Source organism: Neopelma chrysocephalum, unplaced genomic scaffold (assembly GCF_003984885.1).
Source record: "Neopelma chrysocephalum unplaced genomic scaffold, ASM398488v2 Primary Assembly neopelma1_97065, whole genome shotgun sequence".
Lineage (NCBI taxonomy): Eukaryota > Metazoa > Chordata > Aves > Passeriformes > Pipridae > Neopelma > Neopelma chrysocephalum.
The window spans coordinates 381,361-398,272 of record NW_020925707.1 but is presented as its reverse complement, the minus strand read 5'-3'; the positions used below and the strand labels follow the sequence as shown (position 1 = coordinate 398,272).

Sequence of the window (16,912 nt, the reverse complement as noted above, 5' to 3'; positions counted from 1 at the left end):
GATAGATATGTGGGAATCAGGCATTGTTCCTGTCAATCTGTTACACACTGAATTCTCAGTAAGAGCCATGGATATCTTAAAGGACTGTGTTCATGGTAGTAAAAGTTTATAGCAGTGTGAAACTATGCAGCAAAATTATTTTACTATGTGACATTTTTTCCAGAAATAACAGAACACTGTTCAAGTAGGCGATAAAATGGATAGTTGTTTTCATAGACAAATGGTTTTTCCTGATTTTTTGCACTTACTTTGATTGCTTGCCTGTTCTATCTGTGAAGTTCAGGAGTTCTAGGTGAATTTATTATTACAAGTAGTTAAAATCAGCTAACTTTGTCAACCCACCAGTTCATTGCTTGTAGGAATTCTAAAAGACATTGGTAGTTTTCTTGACTATATTTCCAACTTATACTTAGTTAATACGCCATGTATGTGGATAGTTTTTGTTAACTTACCTGAAAGCAGTTTATTTCAAGTCTTCACAACATAAAATTTATCTTTGCACAGACAGAATTTGTTGTAAAATGAATCAAAGTCTTGAAGCCTTTCTGCAGCTGTGTTGATTTTAGTGGTCTGAAGGCTATGTTATTCTCTGTTCAGTGCATGGTTAAAGCTACCTGACTTCAAACGTAAAACATTCAAACTCTGTGCTGGACCTCAAGTGTATTCTGATTCAAATTTGACACGCATCTTACAAAAATATGTTTCAATGTACTCATGATGTTTGCTGATTCAGTGATGATTTATGACTAAATATTCATAACTGTCACTCATAAATAATGAGAACAAGTGCTTTGCAAACATGTCTCATCTTAAATGTTTTTGATACGCAAATTTTAATCTAACGTGTACACATTTTATACAACTGCCATTGACCAGATTTGTCTGGTAATCATAGCCCTTGGAAGTATAATTTTAAGCAAAGTGATATTTTATTGATATTTTTAATTACACAGATATTGTTTGTATATTTTGTACAGAAATTTTAAAAAGTAATATTATAAAATAGTGACCACAGATTAAAAGAAGTTGATGAAGGAACTAATTCGAGTTCCGCACTGTAATGCGTTTTGGTGTTTAGAGCACAATTTTGTTCTCTTGATTTGTTTCAAAACTGCTTAGATTCTTTTAAAAGAAATCTGCTCCATTCAGCATCCATGTTCTCAGTTCTAGTCAGCACTGTACAACAGAAGCCTCTACAAAATGCCAGACCCTCTTAAAAGTGCATCTTTCATAGTATCAACACCTGATGACTTCACTGGGACTTAATATTTCATTTTATGTCCTATAACTAGACTCTGGTGTAAGAGAAATGAACCACATTCGTTTTAAGTTATATCCTAACAGAAAAGAAAACTAGACATTGTGCAGAAACAAATGAAAATAGAGGTCTGGCTGTACAAAAGTTGCTATAGCACTAAAATGTTCCACAGTGCTTCTCTGTGACAGGAAAACAGGAAAGGATCATGAGATAAGAGAAGTGTGAAAAGACTCTCAAGTATATATGAAAATGTGTAAGAACTTTTCATGGTCCAGAAGATGGTCTATGAGATGATGGCAAATTTCCAACCCTTCACCCTTCCTGTCAATTCATGTGTGTTTCTAAAGACAATTTAGAGAGCAAAGAAAGTGGAAATAGAACTGTGAACCTTTAAGTTAGCTGTTTGTTGATTGAAAATGAAAACAGTTGCGGTAAGGTTATTGTTTTTTTCTTAAAATAAGTTAATTATTCCTCCACCTGAAAGAAGTTGATAAATACTGCCTAGAAAATCACTAGATGAAAATTGTGAAAATAGAATTAGATACAGATGATAATGACATTATCTGACTTGGTTATAGTGAAGACCTGTGTATGTTTTAATCTAATTTCTGAAACTGACAAGATAATCACAGAATTGTAAGAGTTGAGGGGGATCAACTGGATTGGTAAGGTCAATCATGAATGTTTTAAGTATTTGAGAGTCACAATTTATTTTTTTTTTTTTTTTTTTTAATAGGGATGCCCTCTGCTTCTTTATTAGTTTATTTGCTTTTAATGTTACTCATCTATTTCACATCTGGAGAAACAGAAGTGAAGTTCAGTGGACAAACAGAATTTGTAGTCAATGAAACAAGTACAACTGTTATACGTGTTGTAATTGAGAGGACAGGGAAGCCTGCTAACATCACAGCGATTGTGTCGGTAAGAAACTATGGCAGTTATATTCTCAGTGACTATTGATATCTTTCCAAAGAACCTTTTGGGAAGTGTGAACTCAGATGAAAAATGTGATGAAAAACTCATATGTGAAAAGTAATTGCCAGTATGGCTAATGATAAGTGAAAGCCACAAAAGTACCTTCCATACTTTGTTTCCTCTTCTCTGAACTTCTAATTTCACTGTTCTCAGATGAAGAATAGCCTTTTTCACAATGGTTCATTCAAACCTTTAGTGCCTGTAAGGATGATTCAGGTGTGGCAGCCATGCTGGTTCAGTTGCTTCTCTACATTTCATCTCAGTGTCCAGCTATAAACTTAATCTAGACCCTTTGCTGTTTTGACATGACTGCCTTTGTAATCACTCCTCTAACTACCTTATGTACAGTATTATCAGGGCAATTTTCTTCTGTTGACTGAGATGAATGGAGGACATAGAATGCTTAATCTTGCCAATTTTGGCAGTCATTTTTAATCTAAGTTGCATGCATGCTTAGGCTCCTTCCAGTGCCAAGAGTGAGACTGGAAGGCAGAGGGCAGTTAAATCCTAAGGTAAGTTTAATTAATGTAGAGTATTATGAAGGTGTACAGATCTGTACTTCCTGTACAGGAATAGCTTTTCCATTAAAACACATGTTCATGTGATGCATTATTGCAAAAGATATCCAGTTGCAAGGAAAGAGTTCATAAATTGTTCTGAAAAAAGTGTTGTTTTCTTATTACCCCTCCACCCTGTTTACTCAGCATGAATACAAGGTGTTATTATCTATATACTTTCTATCCAGAAATTGAACTATATGACAGTAGGGGAAATTGTGGGAGGAATTATGTGCAAAAAAGAGTGTATGAAGTCTGTTCAAATGAGTCCAGAAGATATTGGGGGAAGAAGGAAGTGACATTGGATCACGTACTTGTTGCAGATTGATGGAGAAAACACAGGAGACTTTTTTGACACATATGCAGCTGCATTTATACCCGATACAGAAACAAACCGAACAGTGTATATATCTGTCTGTGATGATGATCTTCCAGAGGCTGATGAGACATTCACATTTCATTTGACGCTACCAGTAAGTCTCAGTTCTTCAATTTATCTGTTCCCCAGAAAACAGTGAGTAAACTGACATAAATGAATGGCATTTAGATTATATAGATTTCAGAGTAGTCCTACTGTTTGTGAGCATTAACAGGTAAGAACTAAAATCTAGAATCCAACCAGGATGGTGCTTACTGCCCCTTAGGTTTGCCATTTTTGTGATTGTCTCTGTGTGATATTGCTGTGCTGTATAGACATAGCCTGACACCTGAGCAGCACTGCATTCAGCTGTGGACACTTGAAGGTGCACAAGAGCGCAGAAGAGTTACATTCCTATTTTGCTGCATAGACTGTGCCTGGAGGATGCAAATAGCAGAAGAAAGAGGATGGCTTTCAGTCCTCCAGAAGCAGAGATTCAATAAGGCTTACCTAAAACCAAACAAACAATTTTATAAATACTTATCAATGTATTTCTTCATATTGTTCTGTCTCACAGGATTTATGCTACAAGAAATGGGTTCATATTGACTTTTTTTTAGCTGACGGATCATGATTAAGTAAGATGTCAGTTCAGTAAAGATAAATTCTGTATTTCATTGCCAATTATTACACATCTCAGGCTGTTTGCAGTGAATATGAAAATGCATATTTTCCCTTCCTTCTTTGATTTGTAAATGTAGCTCAATTTTACAATGCTGTAAAGACTTGCATCTTATAGCTGATATGCCAGTATATCCTTTAGATGGTATCCCAGTATAATAGCTTCAAAGTTTCAGTTTTATACAAATGTTAGGGAAAAAAGAACAACTTTGGAATTCCTGGCAGTGCTAGATGCTTCATACCTAGTTTCCTATTGCTATGGTGTCTTTAATAATTGTCAAACTATCTTTAATCATTTGCAAAATTTGTTTCAAGCCATTTATTGTTGACTGTATAGAATGTATTTCCTCAGTAAGAGGTAGTTATTTTGGTACATTCTATTGCTTTAAATAATTTTCATTGTAATATGTATAATAAAAGATGTACATTTTTTGTAGACTAATATTTACACTTAAAAGTCAAATAAAAATATTTATTTTTCCCCATATTTATTATGTTATTTTGTTTTTAATTTTAGAAACCATCTGCAAGGATAAAGCTTGGCTCACCCAAATCTGTCACTGTAACAATCTTATCAAATGACAATGCCTTTGGAATAATTTCTTTTAACATGGTATGGCTTTTTATATGGTATATGTAAAAATCTTAGAAAACATAAAGTTGAAATTGTCAAATATGCTGGTTAGTTATTCACCTGAATCCCTTGAAAACTGATTCTGTGTTACATCTCTGAAAACATCTCTAGAGATAATTCATATGTATGTATGTGATTAATACATATATACAGCTTTAATATTTCTATATGCTTTTAGGTGTTGAGATGTTACCTGAGATCCTCACACTTGGCTGAATATCTGTTTTGCTTATCTAAATATAAAACTGTTAAGAATCGTTCAGTCCCACTGCCCCTCATCTATAAGTCAAGATCTAAATACAGTGTGGAAGAAGTGAGGAGTAACACCATGGGTGACTCTAGTGGTGTGGAGGATATTTGCAACAATAAAAAGTTTGTGTTAGTAGAAAGAGACTATGCTTTATTGCCAGCATTATGGCAATATAATTTGTAGAGGACTTCCCTGAAAAAAATCTTAATATGAGAAATTTTTAGCACCACAGTACTAAGCCATGCTGCTCCCTGAATTGCTGTAATTCTTTAAAATTTTTCGGCTACAACAGTTTGAGACAGAGTCCATTATCTAGTTATCTAATAAATGAATTTTTAATGGAGAAAACCTATTTTTAGCAGGATTAGGAGCTCTTATAAATACTAGTGCTCATATACCAGTGCTTAGCGTATATTAACTATGTTAATTTACTAAGAAAACCCAGATAGGAAAACCCACTTCTACATGCATAAGATGATAATTTTTTTATCTGAAATCTTTCAAGCTTTGTATTAGCTGAACTAATTGGTTGCTAAGAAATGTATGCCAATAGTGGACTGGTTTGCAGATTGGATTAATTTGTCTGTGGGAGTTTGGTATTTCTATGGTAACAGTTTCTTCCTTCTGCTGTGATACTGGATCCGTGCCTGATTGCCTGTCCCTTTTCTTCCTCATTAGTCTGCCTTAATCACAGTGAATGAGCCCAAGGGCAGAAATGAATTTGTGTCTCTCACTCTAATTAGGGAGAGAGGAACCTACGGGACAGTCATTGTAACTTTTGAGGTGAGTTCATCAAATAGGATTCATACCTTTGTTAAATGAAACTGTGACGCCGTAATTTATCAATGTGTTTATTAAAGTGAAAGATGGACAAAATACCTGTGACTTCAGTTGTTCATTCTGTTTCGTAAAATGGATACTACCTTTCAAATGGAAAATATTGCAATTATTTGACTGCTTAATTTGAGGAATAACTAGGATATATTAGAGAAAATTGGAGTATTCTCTGTCATTTAGGAAGGTATCTGAGGCACCATTAGTTAGTATTGTTAAAAAACAATGAGTATTAACTGTGTAAGAAATTTCTTGTTTATTTCTTCAAAATTTATCTGTATTTTCAAATAAATGCCTGAGTCTTTAATGCTTGTGCCAAGTTCAAATATGTAAGTTCAAATAAGAGCTCAATATTTAGTGAAATTCTCTATCTCTAAGACTGCAGTTTGAATTCCCAGAAACTTCAACCTTTCAAAATAATTACTTGAATATTTAGGCCATGATTACTTCATTTGAATGGGATACAGTTATTGCCTTTATTATGGGAGGGGTTGGTTTTCTGGGGGTGGGGTGGGGATTTTTTTTTATCTAACTCTGATTCTATTATATTCTTTAAAATGAAAGTTAATTTTTTGATATGGAAATTTCTGTATAGGTTGTCTGGTCTTATACTTCATCAAAGGTTTAATGTAGGTATGTCAAAATCTCAAAAGATTTGTACATGATGTTATTGCGTATTAAATACAATATGTATAGATAATGTACAAAATGAGATTCTCTCTGTAATTTATTGCAGTTCTTGTTTTAACATTCAATAAATTTTGCTATCTGCACAATTAATCAGGTTCATCTCAGAATGCAGTTTATATACATATGTTGAAAAAAATTTACAAGATCTACTATTTCTTTTTAGGTTTCAATTTTAATTGTAATTTCCTTAGTCACAAGTCAAGATAGAAAGGTCACAAAACCAGTAACTGCTATTATTCTGCCTTGGAACTGATTAGGAAATGTTAGTGATTAAATGAAAAGATAATTACTATCCTTTCTGTTATTTAAAAGAGTCAGTTAATGCATCAAAAGGTACCAAAGAGTCCTCATAGGCCTGTATGGAAGTAATCGTCTTCCTCTTTTTTTACCAATACTTAAATTTCTTCAGAAGTTACTCTGAGTTACTCCATCTGCCAAAAAGAGCAGATTTTCACAACTGAATGTGTGTGCCTGTGTTCAGGAGATGATTGAATAAATAGTCATTTGTTATGCTTGTCACACACTGTATGTTGATTATTGTGCCACATTTTTATGCATGTTTTATGTATTTTTTATCATAAAAATCAACTATTTGCAGATAGAAGATGGACCAAACTCGGCTGAAGAAGACTTAAGTCCAGCCAGAGGAAACATTACATTTATACCTGGGAGATCAGTGTTGATTTATAATTTAACAGTGCTTGATGATAAGGTAAGAACAAGCTGACTTTGGTTTTGGTTTGGATGTATGGAAAGTTAACTGCTGTTCAGGAGACACTTTGTATTAAATTACAAAAATTTTAACAGACTTTAAACAGGGGTAGAAGTGCTTCTGCTTCATAAAGTTGTTAAGTTTTGTCTCAATGGGCTATTATTTAATCATTTTATTTTTTTAATGCTGCCTCTGTAATTACCATCAGTGAATATTTTTAGTTTCTGAACATACCCTGACTGCTGTGATTAGACCTGTTAGGGGCTCACACTAATGTATAAATAATCAGGAAAGCATTTTACTTTTTATTCAGATGGAATACTCAGGTCCTTGCATGGCCAAGGATGGCGTTCTTGAACTAGATGCAGGTTTATGTATTAGACTGACCTTTCTATATTTAACTTTTCTGTTTCTTTTAGATGTTCTCTGTTTTTCCATAATTATCTGCCTTGCGAATTCAGACTAGGTTTGCAGAATGAACTCAGGTTATCCTTTTTGTCTTTATCAATTGTTTAGGCAAGAGGAACCTATCATAACATTGCTTACATGATGCATTTTGATTATGTCCTCAGTGATGCCTGTGTAGCTCCTCTGCCTTTGGTCAGCAGTGCATAAAAATGCAGTTTATTCTTCACTGTGGTGAAGAGCAGACATGTTATGTTTGCCGCTAAAGAAAGAATACAGCACACAAAATTTGGAGGGAAAGGATAGATTAAAAAAATTTTATGTTTTTTATCTAGATGTGTTTCAAGGCAGAAACATACTTTAGAAAATACCAAAAGCAGATAACATTCCTAAAAGAAAAGGGAGTCTTGTGGAGAACATGAACACGAAGTGATAATTAAAAATTTTCAGGTTTTAGATTGGTCTTTGAGAAGAATCTGTGTATATGTTGTGAGCCTTTCTTGCTATTTCAAGTAAACTAAACAAAGCCTTCTAGTTTTTCATTTGTGTTTTTCATTTTCTTACAGTTTTCTGTTTCTTTTTTTTTAATTTATAATGAGTTTGAGAAGGAAATAGAGGCACCAAAATAAGTGAACACGATACAGAACAACTTAATAAGGAAATTCACTAGAAAAATTGTGTAGGAAAAAAGTGCCTGTCACGAAAGTGAGCGACTTAAAAGCAATTTTTTACATACTTCTGTTAATTATAAAAACCAGTTTCCCATGTCTATACCGATACTAATATTAAGAGACTGTGCCAGACTGCTATGTAGAAACTTCTCTTTCAGATTACATGTAATATTTCTGTAATTTATATGCAGAAAAAAATTTTATTTTTCCTCCAAGAAGTACTCTTAATGTTCTTTTCCTCAAAGTTTGATCTGTACAGCTGTGGCTGGTCCACTCACTGAAAGTCTTCCACAGACGCACACGAAAGGTTAACTCTGTGTAAAAATCCTTTATTGGTGATGATGAGGGAATGCACAAGAATTCAGTGTTACTCTCAGAGCTTAATTTGAGCTGTTAGGATCAAAGTTAAGAAAAACAATGAAACAACTATTGTTCTGAATTATGTAGCCCTTTTCCTACAGAAAGTAGGGAACTGCAGATCTGATCTCTACAGTACTACATTTATTATTGTATTTATTTCCTTCTTAGTGACGAATAATGGAAACTTTGTTAACAGAAAATTAAAGAGGCAAGAAAGCACTGAAAATCCTTTATGTTTTTGTCTTTGAAGTCTGACTGGATTTTTAATGGTCAGTCATGACGCCATTAAAAACTCTAGCATGTCCCACTTACAAGAGATGCTAAGATGTAAACTACAACTAAAGTTATGGAGACATTTTGACTCTCTTAAGTGCGTATTTTTGTGGTGCCAGATGGTATATTAATTAGAGAACTAAATGAAACATAAGTTAGCCTTTATTCTAATGAGGTAAACCGAGCATGTGGTATCTCAGTGTAGGCTGGAGGTGACTGAGAGCATCCAGATCTCACATTGACAACAAAATACTGCATCAGTTGACAGCATTATGGAAGTTTCAGTGCCACAAGCCAAACAAGGATATCATGCCCACTTTCCTAGTCCTAGAAAAGGATCTGAGAGTGGCCAATAAACAAATGAGTGTTAAAGAGAAAGAAATATTGGACAGCAGGGTTTTCAGAACCTTCTTTGCTCAGTAAACAGAAGTGCATGAAAAGGATTGGTCAACTTTATAGCAGACCATTAGCAAAAAAAATTGTAATTTTGTCCTGGAATTCATCTCAGAAGCAAATGCTAACGGTTTCCAGTAGTCCACAGTAAGGATGAGATGCAAAGATCATAAATAATTTTTAGAAATTTACTTTTTACCTATATGTATTTATAAAATAATCATATTTTTTCAGCTTCATAAGTTTAGCAAATCAAGATAATAGGCTGAGTTGCAAGGGACCCATCCCAATATTGAGTCCAACTCCTGCCTTTGCATAGAACACCCCAAGAATCACACCATGTGCCTCCATATATATTTATATAGTAATATAAAGCAAAAATATCATTCTTAATTCTGTAATTTGTGATTTATAAGCCATTCTTTTTATCTGCTGCATCAGATACCAGAGTTGTTTTGTAGAAATGCCAAAATCTAAATAATTGCTAAGCACAAAAAAATACTTTTCTCAGATCTGTGATGGAAATTTTTTCTGTGGTTGTGGGTTCGTCAGAACATAGGATGTGTTCCTTTTCCAGTTGTATAGGGATGGATGGGCCAAGGTAGCTCCTGTCCATAAGTTTTTCCTGTATTCTCTCAGTCACATCTAAAGGTAGATCAGTATCAACATCCAAAAAAAATGATGTAAATCTAATTTTGTTTCCTAATAGAGGTGGCTTCCAAAAGTGGCAGTTGGTCTCCTCATACTCTCAAGCTGTAAAGATCCAGATTTTTCTGATTCTTCCCTAATTTTTGTCTTTTTGTTTGACTTTTTCCCCTTTTTCATATTGTCAGAGCTCAGAAGTGTGTTTTAGGAAATAGAGACTTTCAATTTTGAGAAGGGATTTTTAGCAAAAATTAAAAGCAGGACTTCTCTCCTGCTTGTTTTAATATGAAATGAGCTTTCTCAAGTTTGTATCATTTTTCTGCAAAATACATAAACTATATTTCTCAGTATGAATGTTCTGCATATATTTGAAATGTGATTTACACCCAGTTGCTAATATTATTTTTCCAGATACCTGAAAATGATGAAATCTTTGTTGTTCGTCTGAAGAGTGTGGAGGGAGGGGCTGAAATCAACAATACAAAAAATTCCATTTGGATTAATATTAAGAAAAATGACAGTCCCGTGCGTTTTGTTCAGAGTGCTTATATGGTGCCTGAGGAAGATGATGTGGTAACAGTCCAAGTGGTTCGGGGTAAGGATGTCAGTGGAAAATTAATTGGACCTGATGAAGATGAAGTCTCTGTCAGTTATGCCATTTTAACTGGGGATTCAACAGCACATGCACAGCCTAATGTAGACTTCCTAGATCTACAGCCAAATACAACTCTTGTTTTCCCACCTCTAGTTCACGAAACGTATTTGAAATTTAAAATCCTTGATGATGCCATACCAGAAATTGCTGAGACCTTTCAGATTATGCTTCTTGAGGACACTTTGCAGGGAGATGCTGTTTTGATTTATCCATCTGTTGTTCATGTCACTATCCAACCGAATGATAAACCCTACGGAGTGCTATCAATCAACAGTGTTCTGCTAGCTCACCCTGTTACCATTGATGAAGACCAAATTTCAAGGTACTAAAATCTAGTATCTAGTCAGTTTAAGAGGTTTGTTTGGCATTGTTAAGCATCCTTAGCATATCATTAAAAGTAATTATAAAGTCACCGCTAAAATATAATGTAGAAATTACTCAGTGTGGTGTTGTTATTATCAACTTTCTCTACAAAGAGTTCAAGGAAGTGGGAATGTCTAATTATGCAGGAAGTATTTTAATATTTATAAATGTATGTAAATAAATCATAACTATTTAATCACTTCATATGAATAGTGAAGAACACTTAATCTGAAGGCAGGATCAGTTGTGATGCTGCTACACACCAGTTTAGTGTGAGATAGATTTCTGTCCTCTTCCTTGATCAACCTTTTGTATTTACTATCTATAAAACCAGTCTTTGGTTAAAGAAACTGGGTGTATATCTCCCTTGATGCTTACTTTAAATTCAAAAGTAATTTAAATATTTGTAATTTTACGGAGAGATTAAAATCAAAATCCTGTACAAATTTTATAGGCAGGAATGATACACAATATTGACAATCACAATAAAAATGTCCACTGCTAGTTACTGATAGCAGTTCATCCCCAAAGAAACAGATAATGCCTCCAACTATCATACTATGAACAATTTTGGAAGAATATTTTATGTTATGTAGAGCCCAGCACTTGAGTATTCATCTTTCCTTCTTATACACAGTAAAGAAATAAATCTTACTTTCTAAATTTTTGTAAGTCAAGATTCCCAGACTTTTTATTGTAGTCATATGCTCATCAGATGCAGGCAACCTGACATTCCCAGTATCATAAATATCAATAACTGAATATATTTTCAGTACAGAGGCAAATAGTTCATTCAAAATCATTATTTAAATGTTCCTGCTTAACAATTGTTCATGATGTAGAAAGGTATGGGACAAAATGTTTTCTGAAATCTCACTTGCATTTCTCAAGGCAAATGTAAAATGTGCCCAGTCTCCACTTCTCAGTATTTTTCTTGCTGTAAACAAAATGGGTTCTAACAAATATCTTTAGTGACATTACAAAGAGCTTGTGAATAAACACTGAGTCTTACATGTATGTTATGATTTCACAAGCTGTAAGCCCTGAGTCAAATGTCTGTTGAAACCACTTAGATCAGTGTAAATATTTTAGGGAATCAATAACCAGGAAGCCAGTGTTAAGTATGATTTTATACAGTGGGTCTTTGTTTTCATTCAAAACCACAGGTTTGAAGGGATCACAATCGTAAGAAATGGTGGAACACATGGAAATGTTTCTGTTTCCTGGGTTATAATCCGAAATAGCAGTGATCCCTCACCTGTGACTGCAGACCTTCTTCCAGAGGCTGGGAAAATAAGTTTTGATCAAGGACAGATGCTGGTGACACTTTTTCTGGACATTATTAATGATGATATACCAGAAGAGGCAGAGCCCTACCTTCTGAAACTCCTACCTCATACAATACAGGGAGGTGCAGAAGTCAGCGAGCCATCTGAGGTAAGTTTGCTTTTAAAATTCTTTTGGAGAAGGTAATAATGGGTAACAAAGACTTTAACAGTTTTAATAACATTGGTTGATTGGCTGAACTGGTGAAAGGATTTAGTCTTGAATAGAAATCAAACAAATTAATCTTTAATATAATCTTATTGTATAGAGCCATATCTAAAGTATTTGACTTATGTAATGCCAGACCTTTTTACTGTGGTAGCATTCAGTTTACACTATTCCCAGCATGCACAGCATTGCATAAATGCTGTCTCAAGTGACTGCTTCTAAGATAACACAGGAAGGTTATTTTCACTTGCTCATTTGCTGTCTTAATGATTACTGAAATGTTGTACAGAATAACAAGTTAAAGGGAAGGGGTTGGTGGTTAAGACTCTCTGAACTGTTAAATAAAGGGCGGCTAGCATTGCGAACAGTTCTGTGACTTGAGTCCCTGCTTTGTCTTTTTAAAAAATGTTTGGAATGAGCTTGGTGAATAAAATGATTTTTTTTACAATCTGAAACATTTTTAAATTACTCACTTTGTCTGCTGAACCAAAAAATCAGTTTTTCAGAGCTCATTCTGGCACATGGATGATACATAGTGGGAAAGTTGCCGCTGTCAATGCTGTGTACAAAGAATGCTTTGAGACTGTCAATCTGATTTCTCTCTTGAATACCAGTTCACTAAGGAAAAAGATGTGTGGTGACAGTCAGGACATGCTTTCATGAAGGCATGAAACTATGACATAGAGTAATGCAGCATAGAGTAAGTGATGCCATTTTCTGCTTTGCAGCTTCTGTTTTACATTCAGGACAGTGATGATGTTTATGGCCTAATAAAATTCTATCCTTTGGAGAATCAGAAGATTGAAAGTAATCCGATGGGACGGTTTCTATCCTTGAGTTTTGCAAGGGAAGGAGGAACAGCTGGAGATGTGCAGTTGGTTTATACTGCACTGTATATTCCAGCTGGACCTCTAGATCCTGAGAGAGCGAAAGGCGGCATTCTAAATATTTCTAAAAGAAGCATTCTCATCTTTCCAGAAGGAAAAACACAAGATACTATAAATATACCAATAAGAAATGATGCATTTCTTCAGAATGGAGCTCATTTCCTCATACAGGTATCTCAGTTGTGTTTGGGCATTTTTTTAGCCTGTGTAATATAAGGGATATAATTTAGTACTGGCCGCTTCCCTTTTAATTTAATTAAAATGATCCTTCTGTTGGAAAACAAAAAAAGGAAATAAAAAAGTGGTTAGCTCTGTAGCCAAGAAAACTTTCTTCTTTAGAGACAGGTTCCATAAATCTGCCATAAAGAGCTTTATTCTTAATCATTATTTACTAATTACACCATTTAAAAAAATATACTGTTGTAATAGGATTCAGGTATTACTCATGAAATTTAATGAAATGTTGCAGAGGTTAGTTACCTTTTCAGGTATGTTATTTTGTTAACCCCTTCGCTTTTGTAACCAAATTAAAGCTCTTGAGTTAGAGAAGCAAGACAAATTTTAGAAAACACAAATGAGTAAATAAAAATTAAAAATAGTCAAACGTATATTTAATTTATATGCAAATTGGATCCGAGAACTTGAAAATTATTTTTTGCAGTTCCCTCTGTATGTGCTCTTCTGATTTTTTCTTTTTTTTTTTTTCTGTCTGAATTTGTAAGAAGGGAGCTTCTATCATTGCTCATAAGATTGTCTGGAAAAATTCACTAAAATTATGCCTTTGAAAGAAAACTGGATTTTCTGCAAAAATGCTTAAAGAAATAATTTCAATTTTCTAATTAATTTTTTCATTTTTCACTGTAGAAACCCAAATTTTCTTGCTTGATAGCAAGTCACTGTTCAGATATACTTCTGCGGGAGATCCTGGGCATTGTAACCAGTAATTGTTATACTATTTTCTCATCTGCAGTTAAGACTACACCATTATGTCTACTTCCTCTGAGTAACTATTGCCACTCTGGTCGTCTGGGAACATAAACCCAGGGAGCGATCTTGATACACAGACAAAGGGATGACTTGGTGCATCCAAAGCCCAAATCTCAGAGTAATTTCTTAGTTCTTTTTGATCCTTTCATTTTAAGTCATGTGTCTTTAAAATTTTCAAGTAGAGATGTTGATGTTAAATCAAAAACATAAAATTTGTAGGTTTTGTCTTTAATTCATAGTCTACCAAAGATATTTTAATTACTTCTGGAATCTTGAAAATAACAAAAAAACAAGGGGAAAAAATTGTCAGAATTATATTACTGTTTTACTAGCACACACTGTTTTTACATTCACAGTTAGATAGGGAATTGCGTTCTGAAATATTAGAATAATTTTGTATATTTTACCATCTGCATGAGATCTGAAAGATTTGTAGAAGAATTGAAATATCTAATTCCAAGACCTTTTTAGATGATAGATTAAAAATAGCATTTCAATGTGGACTATGGACAAGACATACATGTGACAAGTATTTCAGAATGCAGGCACTTGGCCTGGCTTTTCGAACTGCAGATTCCAGGGAGATGGGGGGCGGATGTTCTGTGCTTTCTCCATGAACCATAAAAATCTTTTTATTTGAATAAACAACATCAGAGGCAACTTTCAGCACAAATAATTCATTTAGAGAAGGAATTTATCACTATGACAATCATTCTACATCGTGAATAAATGATAATCTGAGTGAACCTTTTTAGAATGAGAAAACTACAGAGTCTGTACTAGGTACAATAAAGGATCAACTCAGGAAAGAGGCGAGGAGGGGCAGAGAAAGAAATGAAGCTCCAACACAGCTAGAGAATGGATAGCGGAAATGCAAAAGTGAGATTAACATTCTTCAGTGACATCTTCAATTAAATAACCTATTGTTGTTTGACATGCATACTGCTTCTGGTATGGACAGGAAGATTAATTTAATAAACTACTTGGCATTATTCAATTCACAATGCATTCTGTTTTTTTCATGAGCTGATTTGCTTTAAGAGGAAACACTGAATTTTACAAAATCTTGATACTTAATTAATTATTACTTTAATCTTCAAATTAGTGTCCAGAATCAGACACTTTGTTCCTTAACAAAGGGAATTCTTTCAGCTCTGTAGTATTTCAGAAACTTTACTGAGCTAACAGTGGTCCACCTGCGTGCTGTTAATTGTGCAATCAGGGCCTACTGATCTAAGAAAGCTTCGAAAACAAGCAAAACAAACAGTCCCACTCTCTGTTCCTCAGACTCCCAATAACTGGCTTGTATGATTGAGAATCAGTTGCTGAATACAGTATTTATAACACAGTTTCCATCTATCATCAAATAACCTGTGCATAAATATTTGTGACTGTTACTTAAGCAACAGTAGTACAAAGTATGATACAGCCCATGTTTTAAGAATCAAAGGGCTTTAAAACTCATGAGCTGAATTGGTGATTCATGATCCCTGTATGGATTTAAATAAGGACACTTCCCTCTCCTCCACTAAAACCTATATGATAGCATCTGATAACTCCAAACAAAAGCATCCTAGTGGGAGTTAAAAGTTGGTTGTCATTGGTGGTTCGTGCACCAGTTAAATGCTTACAAATCAGCTGTGGAAACATTTATTGTTATGATGCATGTAGACAGAATCTCCTGTTGGTATAAATTATATTTGAAAGAAATACTAAAACAGGAAGATTCTGCTTTCCTTGCCATGTCAGTGCTGCTGATGGGCTTGGTGAATGGTATTTTCTATTCAAAGAAAGAATAAACGTTTTCCTATTTCTTCTTAGTACAAATAAATCATTGAAAAAATACAGTAACACAAGAGGAGGATATGGTTTTGAAATTCTGTACTGATTTTCAATTCTGAATGTAATTTTAGCCTATTAGTTATTGTAAATAGAGAAGTTCTTAAAGTTGTATGAAAGAGTAAAGATTGAATCATTCTTTGGCTTCCTCAGAGGCTACAAGTTATTATGGTGTCAGTAACTTCAGCAGATACTTATCAATGCGTGGCAAAAAACTGAAGTTAGAACAACTGTTTGGGCACTTGTCAGGTCAATTCATAGGCCTAGTAATAAATTGCCCAGACTAGAAAGTTCATTATCCCTCTGCATACATTTAGTTGTGTACATAGACGTAATTTGTCTGAGACGTATACCATTCTACTGAAAAAGCTGAATATCATCCACTTCATTTCTTGCACATCTACTTACACATTTTGTTACAATGTTGCCAATAAGAGAAATTTATTCTGGAGATGTTTTGCTCCTTGCATTTGAAATTTATTCCAAAATGTCAGAATAGTTCTGACTTGGTACTAAGGCTTCTTATTTCTCAAGTTTTTCATACTTTTTCCCACAGCTGGAAAAAGTTGAGCTGGTGAATAGAATTCCTCTAGTCCCACCCCTGAGTCCTCGATTAGGTGAGATTCAAAATATTTCTCTGAGGATTACTCCAGATATTGCAAATGGAGAAATAGGCTTTATTAGCAATCTTCCAATTATTCTGTCTGAGCCAGAAGATTCCCCTGCTGCAGTGGTAAGTAAACATTTTTATGTTGTCCCTTAGTATGGAAAATTTATTTGGAGAAAGCAAAGTTTTATATATTCATTGTAACATTTGAAAGTTAATGTGATCAAAATCCTTCCTCTAAGTTCTGTCTTACCCTAAACATTCCCCTGCTTTAAAAAACCAAAAGGGTAAAAATATTGCTGATAGAATTAAGGTCTGAAATAATGTGTTAGTCATCAGAAAAGTGAGGTTGATCTTTGCTTTCTCTTTAAGGATCTAGAACCA

The 16,912-nt window shown here is 34.2% G+C and overlaps 1 protein-coding gene across 2 annotated transcripts in view; it reads left to right on the top strand.

The window, feature by feature from the left end:
• Positions 1-16,912, top strand: part of ADGRV1 (adhesion G protein-coupled receptor V1) — a 266,144-nt gene that overhangs the window by 10,441 nt on the left and 238,791 nt on the right. For both annotated transcript variants that reach the window (XM_027671225.1, XM_027671226.1), the window contains 9 exons: positions 1,995-2,179; positions 3,114-3,263; positions 4,347-4,442; positions 5,392-5,496; positions 6,836-6,949; positions 10,108-10,673; positions 11,881-12,151; positions 12,937-13,266; positions 16,478-16,654. In XM_027671225.1, coding sequence (XP_027527026.1) covers positions 1,995-2,179; positions 3,114-3,263; positions 4,347-4,442; positions 5,392-5,496; positions 6,836-6,949; positions 10,108-10,673; positions 11,881-12,151; positions 12,937-13,266; positions 16,478-16,654 — 1,994 coding nt within the window. The remainder of the gene's footprint in view (positions 1-1,994; positions 2,180-3,113; positions 3,264-4,346; positions 4,443-5,391; positions 5,497-6,835; positions 6,950-10,107; positions 10,674-11,880; positions 12,152-12,936; positions 13,267-16,477; positions 16,655-16,912) is intronic.